The following is a 15097-nucleotide window of genomic DNA, read 5'->3' as shown; positions in this document are numbered from 1 at the left end:
TATAGTAACAACCTTGAAAGTGATTATAGGACGGGTTACCCATTTTATATAACAATAATGTTATTTTTATCCAATTTATTAATAACTATCTTAAAATTTTTTATAACAAAATTATCCAACTTAATGAGCAACAATTTTGGATTTTACATAACAATTTATTCATTTTAATGGCAACCTATATATAGAGTTTCTGGGGTCCTGTTGCCACTAATCTCAAGATCCTCCTATATAAACATAATTTCCTCTACAAATCAAACAACAGTCTATATGAATCATCAAGTGTTTTCGCTTTCTTGCTTTGATTTAATGCTGTTTGGTTTATATTACCATTAATGCCAAGTTTTTTCTGAATAGCTAATACATCCTTTTTCTTGTACAAAAGTACTTCATATAGTTAATTATCAAGTATTTTGCTTTGAACAAATTATTATTAGTATTGCTTTGTCATAATTATATTTATCTCTGGTTAGCATATATTCAATTTTGTATCTGAAATATTGATCATCAACCTGAAGTAGTGATCTGATCCTTTAGGATCAACAGCTTAGAAGAATTTACTAAGTCACAATGTGTCAATGTATATACTCCTGTATAACAAAAATAGATTGATCCATAATAGCTCTGTACGACATAATAATTTTGTATAAATATTCAAAAAAAAAACATATTAATCTTTATTCTTTATTTTTTTTTTAAACAAATATGAGAAAAATGTGAAGGAAGATCCAGTTGCAATCATAAGTAAATAGCACTGACAAAAGCATATGTTATGAAAGGCAATTTTGAAATCACCAGACATAAAACCAATGCTTAATTTAAATAAATATCATATTTATTGTTATTTATTATGCATAATTTAATAATCACAATAATCAATAATAATTGGCAATTAGGAATATTTCTCATATTTACCTGATATGTATAGTAAAAAATTATGTTAGAAGAAAAAATTTATAGTATAATTGGTAGCTGAATAGGAAATAATACTGCATGTGAAAATTTTACAATCTGAGAATCAGGTATTTATTGCTTAATTAAATTTAATAAGATATGAGTTTAACCATATTATGTATATATTATATTTATAAATTTAATTATTTATTTTTTTTTGTATTTATAGTTAGTGCTCTACATGAGCCAAGTCAGCTTGCAAGCTGGCTCAAGCTTTTCAAACTAAGCCAAGCAATTTTCACGTTAAAATTCATGACAGCCTTTCATGAGCCTAACTTAAAAAGCTTGAGCTAATTAATAGGCTTGGCTTAAAAAGCTCAAGCCATAAAACGGCTCAGCTCAAATAGCTCAAGCTGGCTCGCAAGCCATTTAATCCAAATCAAAACGTTAAATAATTTAGTTTAAAAGTTATTTTTATAATTTTTACATTATTTTATTTATTTAATGTTTACAATTATTTTTATTTACAATTTCATTAATCATTTATAATTATTGATCCACTAACACCAGATTTCCACCAGCCTTTAAGGCACATTGTTTCTCGTATTGTTGATTCGTAAAAGGTACATCGTTTTTGAACAAGCTAAGTCTGTTCCACTGAAAATATTCTTTTCGGGCAGACGCTAGTTGCTATAAAAGATCAAAAATAATAAAATAACAATGTTATATAAATTAATAAAATTAATATTATAAATAATAAATTAAAATAAAAATACTATGAACCTGGTATTGAAAGGTAATCACGAGCCATTTTTGATAAATTCGGGTACTCAATTTCATGTAACTATAAAAAAAATAATAATATAAATAATAATATAATAAATTATATAATAAAATTAATAAAATAAACATTAGTGTACCTTCCACCACATTAAAATATCAGTTTTACCAGGAGTTACTTCTTCATTTAGATAAATGCTAAGTTCATCTTTTTCTTCAATTTTTCGCTTTTTGAAGATATGACCAAAAAGATCATCATCTGCATCATCAGATGGCTCTACATTTTCTGAAATATTCAGTTTATACGTAGTTTCCTATAAATTTGTAACTTGTTTTCTTGCCTCTTGAATAAATGATTCTTCCCACATATTGTCTTTATAATATTGAAGCTTTATACGAGGATCTAGTACTATTATTAAAAAAACAACAATTAAATATTAACTATAAATATATGTATAATAGATTATGTAAAGTGGATAAATTTACCTGTTGCAGCCGTGTATATTAATCCACTTGTAAATGTATAATATTTTTTTATTTTTTCAATTGATTGTTTTAATGCACATAAAATCTCATCATTTTTGCTTTCATTATCATCATCACTATCATCATCATCCTCCTCCTCATCCTCCTCGGTATCAGATTCTTTTCTTTTATCATATTCATCCTCGAGTTTATCTAATAAAAAATTATACATAGGTATAGTATAAGATAATGTCGGATATTGTTGACTAACACTTAAATCCGTGCATTTTTTATAATGCTATATTATAAAAAAAATTTAATTATTAATATATACATAAATAAAATATGTATACAATCAAAATAACAACCTGCAATATTTCACGTATTTCTAAAATACGTTCCCATTCCTCTTCCAAAAGTATGTATTTTTTTAAATCTTTATCTGCTGATGCTGTATTGTGCAAAGGCTGTATAATTAAAAATTATTAAATTTAATTATAAATTAAAATAAATATTAATAAAATTATATAAATCAAAACCTGTTTTAGTGTTAATGCTCATTCTAACATAATCTCAGTAGAGTTCCACCTGGTAGACACGTCAGGTATCAGCTCAAGTGGTACCATATTTGCTGCAATACATTGTTGTTTGAATTTTTTCCAACGTTGGGGTGATGCTCGGATCTTTACAATTACCTTACAAAGCTTTAATTTAATAAAATTAGTCAACCATACAAATTTTAACTATGCTTCACAATACTATATTACCTTGTATATGGTATCTTTCAAATTGTCTTCCGTGTCTTCAGCTTCTTCAAAAGAATTTTCATCTTCATATAGTAGTGGTACTTGAAGATTATCAATTAATTTCTTCGCAACTAAATTTATTACGCGTGCAAAACAGCGAACACGTTGATTTTTTGGATCAAATGTAATGCTTTTTTTGGCTAAAGATTGAGAAATTTTATCAAGCATTACATCCATATTAGATGCATTATCACATGCAACTGCTAAAATCTACAAACAGAACAAATCCATTATTTGGTTAATCATAAAAAAAAGAAATAATAGTAAAGATAAGTTTACCTTAGTTGCTATTCCAAAGTCTTCTAGTGATTCTAAAAATTTATTTGACAAGTTTACTCTCGTATGAGGACCTGACAGTATACAAAAATCTAACGTAGTACATTTCAATTCCCAATTTTCATTTATCCAATGTACACTAATACCGAGAAAAGGGATTTGATTTTTACTTGTCCATGCATCAACGGTAAAGAAAAGACGACCAGGTGTTTCCTATTTGATAGTTTTTATTGATTTAAATAAAAACAAGTATTGAAATTTTAAATGTAATAAGATTATTTTATTACCTGTAGTTCTTGTCAAAATCTTTCTTTTGCATTTTTGAAATTTTCAGTTAAATCTTGTCGTAAAGTGTTAGCACAAGAAATGTATATGCTAGGCTGAATAAATGAAATCATATCTTTAAATTCTTCATTTTCAATAACGTTAAAAGGCTGATCATTTACTACGACCCAACGAACTGTTCTTTTTCTAAAACCTTTTTGACTAAACTAAAAAAGTGTACAATAATATATTAATATTAAATTTTAATATTGATCAATAAAATATACTTGCATTTTCTTTTTCAGCAGTAACTGTATATTTATTCATTTCCCCAACTTTTCTCTGTTTCTGTTCTTTTTGTACTCTCCGAGCTTCAACAATTTTTGGATGTTTTGCGATATGACACCAAAGTATAGAAGTTGATTTATCTCCAAAGTTCTTAGAGCAGTAATTACAATACTATCTTTGAGTTTTAAAAGTAAAATATTAATAAGCTTCTGATCTTTTATTAGATGATAAAGAGCTTTTTTCATTTTTGTCAACTTCGATAGCAGGAGAGATTTTTGAAAACGAAGACATTTCATAAGAATAAAGCAATAAAAAAGTAAATGTGCCGTTCCTATACTCTGTATTGTATATTTTTTTATATCACCTGTATTTAAACAAATATACGGCACAAGAAAATAGCACCTGACAATATAAAAATGACATATTTAGTAATAGAGAATATTTTTTTTAACGTTTTTCATTTTTTCTTTGTCAAATTTAACGTGTATCAGTGTATGAACTGTATGTACCAATGAATTAGATCGATTCATCATATGACATTATTCTGGATAACTAGATTGATGATTGATTATCGTATAATCAATCTTTTTTTCTCATTTACGATATAGGTAATTTTTTTCTTTTAACGTACAGCTTCTGACAGTTCTTTATGAATACGGAATTTCAGTAAATATTTCTTATTTCTATATTTTTGTCTTTTAACGAACTATACTAACAGTTCATTATTTTTTTTTAAACATTTTTGTAAGTCTGAGATTTCTATTTTAAAGACTGGGGTGAAACTGAACCCATTTCGAAGGTATAGTATCTTTCAAAATTGTTTTTTTTTTATATTAACTAATATCGCTAATTTTTTTTTTCTTTTGTAGTCTTGTATGCTTAACCTATCGACTTGTTAATACAAGGGGTTTTTATAAAGCATAAAGCGGTGAGTATCTTTGCAAAACTTACTGCATGTATTTATTTTTTAATAAGAACACATCTACATTTTTATTTTTTGTTTTTATAGGTTTATAGAGTATCGATTAGGAATGTTTGACATAGAGTCAGTTTCATTATGAAACTTGTTTTAAACAATTTGGAGAATTTATATATGTATTTTATTAAATAAAATATTTATAAACGATATAATAAAATAATCAATGAAATAATTTAGATATTTTAAACTATTTACAATGGATGATTATTGTTAATTTAATGTCCAATTAATTTTTTTTTTTAGTTATTTAGCAAATAGCAATCATCGATGGATATTATCTGAAATGATCTCTATATAAACTTAAATAAAACTCGAGCCAGCTCGAACCAGCTTGAGCCCAGCTTGACTCAAGCCAGGATTTTTCATAGCATTCACTTACTTGAACAACTCGAGCCAAGATTTTTTGTGGCTCGGCTCATTACAGGCTTGGCTTGCTGCAGTTTTCTGAGCCAAGCTCAAGCCATGCTCTGGCTCAGCTCAAGCCGGCTCATGTAGAGCACTATTTATAGTGGCAAGCAACTGGAAAAAATATTCCAAAATACTATTTTAAACATTCTTTAAGCAAATTACTTTTTAATACAAATCTTAAATCATTATGGGTATCAGCTGATAAAGATAATGATAATACAAAAATTTGGACTAAATTAGCTCAATTTAGAAAAAAATGGATTTTTTAAAAAAGAAAAAACATTTCAAGAATTAGTATTACTAATGATACAAATACAGAAAAAAAAATTAAGAAACAAAAAAACCAAAGCTCTAAATAGTTCAGATTGGTTCAAATTGAAGAGTAATCTGGAACTGAACTGAAAAAATTGGTTCATTTCAGTTTAGTTCTGGATTATCTATTAATATAAACTGGACTGGACTGAAATAAATCAATTATTTTAGTCCAGTCCAATTTTATAATAAAAAAATAATGCATGTTTTTTATAATAATGTATTTAAAAAAATGTTTTCACACCATTTTTCATTAAATTAATTAAAAAAATGTTGTATAAACATTTTTTTAATTAAAATACTTTGAAAAAATGTTTTGTGATATTTTTTTGTTAAATTATTATAAAAATGTTGCAAAAATATTTTTTTTATAATAATATATTAAAAAAAAATGTTTTTGCAATATTTTTTCATTAAATTAATTAAAAAGATATTGCATAAACATTTTTTTATAATAATATATTAAGAAAACATTTCACAACATTTTTTATTTAATAATTAAATAATCCAACGGTTTTAACATAAAAATGTTTATCCAGTCCAATTCGTAAAATTTGGTTCAGATTAGATTTATAATTTGAAATTGAATCAGACTAAATCAAATATTTTAATCTAAGTTAAAACATCAACCTGAATCTGACCAATTTAAATTTTCAGACCAATTAGAGCTTTAAAAAAACTACAGATTTCTGTTATTTTGAACACTTAAAACAATTTTTTAGTTTATTATTAAAGAGCAATCGTAAATACAAGATTTTTAAACAAATATTTGCAGGAATAAGTGTTCGATTTATAAGATGTTTGCAAGTAAAAAAAGTTAATATTATGACTAATCCTAAATTAGTATATAAAAATATACTAAAATTCAATTAATTAAAGCATTTAATTAGAATAAGTTTGTTGTTGGAATGATAGATTGTACAAAAATTTAATCTAAATTTACTTATTTAAATAAACTAGATGGTATTATTAGATCTACTATAAAATTATCAGAGATTTCGATTTAAACATATGATGATATTCATAATATTATAAATTATAAGGATCCCAAACATATCTTATAGAACTCACAACTGACTTTTTACCAAAAAAACCCAATTTGCTTTTTTTTTTTATTTTCAGTTTTTTGCGATTATCTTGGCATCAGTAATCTGATTTATGCAGATTTTTTTTATTTTATAGAGCTCAATGAGCGAAGGCTACAAAACAAAAAAAAAAGTTCACATAAATTGGACTACTGGATGCTAAAATAATTACAAAAAATGTGATTTTTTTTTTTAAATTTAGGCCAATTTGCTAAAAAGTTACTCTTTGAGTTGTATATGTAATCTGAGGTCTTAAATTATATAAAACAAAAAAAACTATTGCAATTCAAATTAGAATAATAGTATTAAAGGTATAAATTAAATATAATATAAAAATTAATTAAAAAATTATTTACATTTTAAGTATTTTTTTAAATTCCAATTGAAAAAATTCTGCTTTTTGTAATTTTTATGTTACCAACAAATGGAAGATTTAATGCTACGGAAATTTATGACCTTTTAGAATGTAATAACCATGTTCTGAAATGCAAATATTAATTTAGTTAGTTTAAGATCAAACGATGCTTCTATTAAATAAAATGCACAACAATTAATAATAAATAGTGAAAAAGCTGAAACTTTTTTTGAATTTTATGATAATTATTATAATGTACATTTTCAGGTGATTATAGTATAATAAAAGTATGATTTAAAAAGAAATTTTATTAAATAAATTAATATTAATTTATCGAAATTTACCTATCATAACTATGCAAAATCCTAAACATGCTAAAAAAACAGCTCGTAATCAACTTCATTTAAACACAAGACTACTTGTACTTGAAAATAATGTAATAATTTACCAACATCTTTTAACTTTTGCTCAATCTCAAACAGAATAATAGAGCTATATATAGAGTATTTCATTCAAATATATTAGCACAAATATATTAAATTAGTTTAAAAAATAATGAAATGCAATTTTTATTTGCTTTAAATAGAAGATCTTTTTGATTTATACTTAAATCGTAATATTTCTCATAAGAAACGAATTATAATGGTTATGCATGAATATTTTTTTTTAAATATATAAATTGAATATATAAAAAATTCTAGTAAATTATATAATTCAATATTTTTTATTGCCAAAAACTTTATTTCTTCACAAAGCTTTAAAATTTTTGCCAATTTAGCGAATTTTTAATACTTTTAATTATATCTTATTGATTGTGAATTTTATTCATCATACTCTTTATATTATTAGGATACTAAAGCTATAGAATATATGTTTGGTATATCTCGTTAAATAACAAATAATTTTTTCTTTTATAAATTTTTTAAAATTCAACAACATGTTACATACCAAAACAAAATTATTAGATAAAATATGCAAATTCAAAAGGAAAAAACATCAGCATTAGGTAAATTAATAAACATTTATTTCAAAATTTTTATATAAATATAATTAAATTATTTAGTTTATTAATTATTTATTAAAATATATATTTGATTTTAATCTGAATTTTAAAACAAATAAAAATATTGATATTTTACAGATATGACCAAATGATAATACTATTCATGATACAATTAAAATAGCATATGAAGAAATGGCTAAATTTATTAAAGTATTAGGAATTAAACTATTAAATGATAAGTCAATTTCACGCTTTTATAGTTCAATATCACTGATATGAAATATACAATCAACTCCCTATATAGTCACTTCCGTTATAGTTACATTCTACTATATAGTCATACCAGTTGAATGTTCAAAACACTTTATTATTAAAATCTATCCTATATAGTCACAATCTATCTATAGTCACTATCACACCTATCCTCAAAAATCTTATATTAAAAAGAACCGTTTATAATCACAGTTATATAAAGAATATATTAAATAATTTGGCATCTAATAATCGTATAAAGATGTACCATAGCTTGTTAAAATCATCTCACTGAGACGAATCTAATAGTGGTAGTTTTATTCTTTTACAATTACTGACTGATGAGTTATTTAACAAAATGTTAAACATCGACATTATAATATTTCTTGATTTATGTTTACTATGCCATTTAACATTTTGCTAAATTTCTTAGTATCTAATAATTGTAAAAAGACAATTAATAGCTCGCTGAAATCATCTCATCAAGATGAATCGAATGGTAGTAAGCTCATCTCTCTATGATAAATATTGACGGAGTTACTACTTAAAAACCAATTAATATTTTTTAATTTCAGAAATTGATCTAGTGATTGGATTTCAATATATCTTATACCATTAGATTCGTCTCATCAAGACGAATCAAATGGTAGTAAAATTGTCTTTTTAGAATCAATATTGGCAGAGTTATTACTCAAAAACCATTAATATTTTTTAATTTCTGAAATTAATCTAGTAATTGGATTTCAATGTATTTTATACCATTAGAACTGTTTCATCAAGTCGAATTGAATGGTAGTAAGATCATTTCTCTATGATTAATATTGGCAGAATTATGATACAATAAAGTTTTAAGTATAATTTTGGCCAAAATTATGTTAATTTTTGGCCAGAATTATAATATATAAATATAAGAAATTTTTTATATAGTTATATCTCTTTATAATCACCAAATATGGACTGTCCCAAATGTGTGATTATAAAGAGAGTTGACTGTAAATAGTTGTAATTCAAAATGTCGTAATTATTACTTATGGCAATTAACACTATCTGTAATATTATAATAATTATATATAAAGTAGTTTATACGAAATTAAAAACTTGTAGATTTTATTAATAGTAAATTAAAATAAATAATATTTAATATATATAATTATTATAATTATTTTTTAAACAAATCTTAAGAACATCATATTTGTCTTTTAGATGTTTGTATTTTTTACCAATCTAAGTCTCAATTATTTTCTTAATATTATTTTCCTGTTATTGTAAACAAAATTCATGTTCTTTTAACTGTTTTTCAAATTTATCTAACCAGAATAATATACTAAAACCATTAGAATAGTATTTGCTTTAATTTTAATCTTCTGACGATTTTTTTTATTAAAGTATCTATTAATCTTCCTAGTAAGTAATTCCTTTAATACCTGAATAAATACCTTTAGCCTGTTTTTAAATAGAAAATTATTTTTGCAGGTTGTTAAACATAACTATGCATTTTTTTTTCATAGATAAGAATAATTGGTTAATTAAGCAAATTCTTATAAATTTATAGTGTTTGTTGAAATGTAATTAATTAAATATATATTTAATTATGCTTTAGTATTAAATAATATAAATTTGGAAAATTCCTGAAAAAAATATTTCAAAAAGTTTAGAATTGGCTAAAAATTTGCCAAAGTCTAAATAGTGTCTAGATTTTGAAAAAAAAATACCAAAAAAATTCTTGAAAAATTTTCTACAAAAACTTTAATGTATAAGCAATTCTAATAATTCTTTATCAGATTTTTAGAGTTAATTTCATAATTCTACCCGTATTATCTATCAAAATATTTTTTTTTTTGGCTTTATTTCAGTGATCTTTACCAATTTTCAGTATTTAAAATATATAATTATCTGACTTTTATAGATATTAGATTTATAATAAGTAAAGTGATTTTTATATAACTTACCATTAATATAGAATGTTTTTGCTTAAATGAAGCATAATCATATTTGAAATATTAAAAGATTTTTAAAAAAAATTGCAAAATACTAAAAAGATTAATTATAAATAATGTAAAAGAAATTGCTAGATAACAAAAAGAAAAATATCTTTTCAAAATTTATATAAATAGTTTATTACAATTAAAATAACATTGTACTAAAGGTTATGAATAGACTGCAACATTTAGTAGTATAAAATATTAAAAATTATAAATTTATAATGTCTATATTATGCAGGAAAATACATTGATAATTAGCTTATTTGAGAAATACTAGTAGCAAGCCAAATAGTTTTTAAAGTATATTTATATTTATTTATTTTAGTAAAAATAAATTTGATTTTACTTTTAAAAGTAGTATTAGAATCTTTTGCAATTATCTAGTAAGAAATTGAATTTCAAATATATGTTTTAATTTTTAGTTATAAAGATATCCTATATAAGTATCAAGTGATTATATATGATAAATAAAATGATCATTTTATTGTTGAAATTGTTTAATTTTAAGTGATTGAAATTTAGTATTTATAAGATTTTGTAATACATATTTATAAGCCTATTTTAAAGATAAGGAAAAATAAATTTTCTTTTATTTGAACTTTTAGAATAATGTATATATAATTCTAATAAGATGATTTGCAGCTAATAATTTTTCTTTAGATAATTTTAGATGTTAGTATGAACAGTTTCTCAGGTTTAAATTGAAGAAATTAAACTAAATTGTTCTTTGCTTAATTTTGGCAATTTTGTTATCAGTTCTAAAGTATATTTTAATTTATTCATCTTATTATAACTTTATTAATTTGTCTTTTTTTATCATTTTTCTTTTTATTTGACTTTTGAACTTGAATTTTATATGTTCTTTTTAATTTTAAAATGCGTGGTATTTTCTTAAAAACTTAAAAATTAAATAACTCACATTCTATTTATAGTATTAAAGCAATGTTAAATATATAAATGAATATATGATGACTTAGATTAACATGTAATACCCACAGGTCAAAAGTGAAAAATCAGGCATCAATCAGTCACCAATCGGTCACCAATCAGCTATCTGATTGGTAGTTGATTGGTAACTGATTGATGCCTAATTTTTCACTTTTTGACCTGTGACTTCATTTTTTTTGAAAGTTTTCTAAAGAAAAAATTTTTTTCAGTCAAAATGTTTATTTGACTGTTTGATTTTTTTGAAAAAACAGAATATTTCATAAAAGAAGCAGTTATTTTGAATATTTTCACAAAATTTAAAATAATAATGTCAAAAAGGATTCATTTGACTGGGAGCTTAATGAGGGATTTATTAATGCTGCACGAAGAATTTAATTGAATGATGACATAAATGAAAGCAGTATTATGTTCAATTGAGACTTTAATTTATTATTCATGTCACTTTCTTCTTAAAAAAGTTACTGCGGACATTTTTATCATAATTTCTGTACTTAACCAGTTTAATTTATTTATTTTTAATTATTAGGGTTTTGAAACAACCAGAAGAAGTCATCAACTTGTAAGGGTTAAGTTGGAAATGGAATATGAAACAATGATACAGGTTGATTCTAGCAATTTTATTAAAAAAAGATGGAATTTTACAAAATTTTTAGTCTTATAAATAAAGATTCAGAGGTCAAAATTTGACAAAATTTAAGGATTTATCTCTTATTGGGGTGTGCTATCACCAGTATCATATGAAAATTTACTCTTGAAAATTTTTTCATATTAAGCTATTTTATACTATATAGTTTAACTGGCCTTATAATAAATTTCTTATTAAACTGTTATATTTTTTTTTTTTAAATAATTCTAATCATTATTTACTTAAACAAATTATAGAAACAAAAACTAACAACGTTCTCAGTGTGTGAACATTTTAACAGCAGCAGATATGGAACCAATTTGAATTATTGTTATAAATTGAAAACGCACAAGATTCTAAGTTTTCAGAATAATATTATTGTCTACTTGGGCTTCAACTTTATTTCAAGTGAGAATAATAATACTAACAATTATAATAATTAGATAACTCATCATTATTGCAATCTTTTTTGTTATGCTATTAAATGGCCTGCTTTTCTATTGTTCTATTACTAATTATTGTTAAACTTCAGGACTACATAATTATACTAAGATTTCATCCCATCCCAAATCCCATATTACAGTAAAAATCTCAATTCCTTAATAGAAAAATTCATAGTATTGGCCAACAATTATATACATAACAATTGAATTGCAAGTTCCTACTGTAAAAGAATATTGGTCAGTCATGTTCAGAAATTTCAAATGAATGAAAGTTTGGATTTTACCTTCTTCTATATCTTCCATTGGCATAATATCTGACGAATTTAAAAGTCCGCAAATTAAATCTTTATAAGCATATCACTTTAGTTAGCAAATGATATCTCGTTTTTATAAAAAAAAATAAAAGGTTAATTAAATAATAAGTTTTAAGAATATTGGTAAAAGTTAATTTCAACCCTCAACAGAAAAGGAAGGCTGTGGCCTTGTTGGGAACCTGCCTCTGTATTTGTGGTTTAGGAATTCGTTACCCCATAAATTAAACAGCTATTGATTTTTGATCCAGCAGACAATCTAATAATGTACTTGTCGAAATTGGTCAAAACTTGTCGTAAGAACCAGTTTGTAAATAAAAAGAACAATCAAATTTACATATGGCATTATGGACTATATTTGAAAATGTTTTACGTGTTTACAATTTACGGCATAGCTGGTGTATAGATAAAATCAACGTAAATAGTAACGGTATACTGTAACTCTATGAAGCTTAGACGCGATATAAATTTGTTTTTTTTTACGTAACGCTAGTAAGCCTTATATTTTTCGGAGATGCCTTAATCATTCTATTTTTGTATTACCTTATAATGATTTAGCCATCCGCGATGAAAGCTACCCAAATTGGTTAAATAATAAATGTTGGTATTCAGCCCAATGCATGCACGCCCGAAAACGTTTTCATTATAGTTACATTATAAAATATCTTTCTAGTAATCTGGCAATGTCAAGGTCTTTCAATATGTTTGTCATTTTACGCGTTTAATTATGGATAAATTCTTAAAAGTTCAATTACCCCAGCCCCGATACAGTATACTCCTACTGCGGTTTTTATGCAGCTTGCACAAAAAGTCGAGTTTATAATACAAAAATTATTTTACAATAGCATCAATGGTTTTTTTACCTTCAGATATAATTGGAGAAATATTTTTATATCTCGAAAAAGAGTATTCAGCAAATCCAACACAATTACATCGTGTAATTTATTCATATACTTGGATAAACAGAAATTGGTGTCAAAATACAATACCGTATTTATGGCGCAAACCATTTTATTCTCGACGACCTTCTAATAATAATAATAACAAATTAAGAAATAGTAATAAAAAAATTATTGAAACTTTATTGATGAGCATGAACGAAAAAGAGCGAAAAGAATTATCGATGGCAGGATTTAATTTACCCAGAAGAGGAAGATCTGGTTCAATATTTGATTATGCTAGTTTCATTAAAGAGTTGGATTATTTTGAAATGTTTAATAGTATTATTGATTGGATATTAGAAAATCATTTACATATTACAAACGAGAATATACGACAAGAATATTTTTATCAAAGAAATATTAGAAACATTAAGAACGATTTTGATGGTAATAATATTGATAGACTAATTCATTTAATTATGAATATGTTTAAAAATCATAATACTCAAATTAATTATCTTAAATTAATACCTTATAATATTAACCATTATACAAGAGATGATAATTGTTATCTTTTATTTGTTGACCAAAATTACTTTAAATGTTTGGTTGAAAATTTAAAATATTTAGAAGTTGATACTGATTTTTGTGATTATTCATTTTTAATCTCTCTTTCAAAGATATGTAATAATTTGGTAAGGTTTCCTTATATTTCTGATGCTGAAGCAAAGTGATAATACTAAACGATTTTCTTTTTTTTTTTTATAGAAATATTTACACTCATTTAGAGATAATGTCAGAATAACTAAAATGACACAATATTATATTAAATCACAAGCAACAATATTAAATTCTTTAATATCATCACAACAAAATTTAGAATCATTAAAGTTATCAGGTTATACATGGTATTCAACTTTAATGGATCAATCGATATTAACTCAAATTAATTCTTTAAAAATATTAGAATTTAATGAAATAGATTTTAAATCTCAACAACAACAACAAAAAATTGATTGTACTTTAGATACAATAAATTTATGTACCAATTTAGAATTATTAATAATTAGTTGGTGTTGGGGTTTAGGTGAAGGTGGATGTGGAGGAAATTATCGTAATATCCAAAATTTTGTTAATAATTCTCAATTTCCTAAACTATCTAAAGTTACTATTAAAGGTTTATGTCCTACTGCTTTAAGAAAATGGGCCGAAACATATAATTATTGATTGAGATGTAATAGTAAGAATATTAGTCTTACTATATAAAAATTAATAATTCTTTGTAAGATAAATTATAAACAAATAATATGATTCAATAATATTAACTTATCCAAATACTAAAAATTCACTATTATTATGTAATTTTATTATTTAAATAAAGTCACTTATTTCTAAAGAAGTATATAAAATAAAAAAATTATATTATGGGCCATATTTTTTTATAAAAAAGAATAATAATTTTGCAAAAATCCAATTTATTAAATTTAAAAAATAAATCTAATTTATCTAATTTGCATGCAACATGCATTATAAATTTATATCTTTTTTTTAAGTTTATTTTCATTTTAAATAAAATTATAGAAGTACTATATAGTATTTTCTTATACCGCTTTAGATTTTTACTAAAATAATACTTTAGTTTTTAAATAATAGATAATTAAATACTAGTAGTTTAAAATAAATAAATATTTGTATTATAACCTAAAAAGTACTCTTTTTAAAAAATATTAAAAATATATATTT

General features: G+C 23.6%; 1 protein-coding gene across 1 annotated transcript; it reads left to right on the top strand.

Annotated features, from left to right (window-relative positions):
* Window positions 1-13142: 13142 nt before the first annotated feature.
* On the top strand, window positions 13143-14759 carry OCT59_009141 (uncharacterized protein). Its single transcript, XM_025325014.2, has 2 exons — window positions 13143-14049; window positions 14123-14759. Exons 1-2 carry the CDS (start codon window positions 13324-13326, stop codon window positions 14579-14581), a joined length of 1185 nt encoding a protein of 394 aa, XP_025183324.1. The 5' UTR covers window positions 13143-13323; the 3' UTR covers window positions 14582-14759.
* The last annotated feature ends 338 nt before the right edge of the window (window positions 14760-15097 follow it).

Source organism: Rhizophagus irregularis, chromosome 17 (genome assembly GCF_026210795.1).
Source record: "Rhizophagus irregularis chromosome 17, complete sequence".
Classification (NCBI taxonomy): Eukaryota; Fungi; Glomeromycota; class Glomeromycetes; order Glomerales; family Glomeraceae; genus Rhizophagus; species Rhizophagus irregularis.
This window is presented reverse-complemented; position numbering and strand designations above follow the sequence as displayed.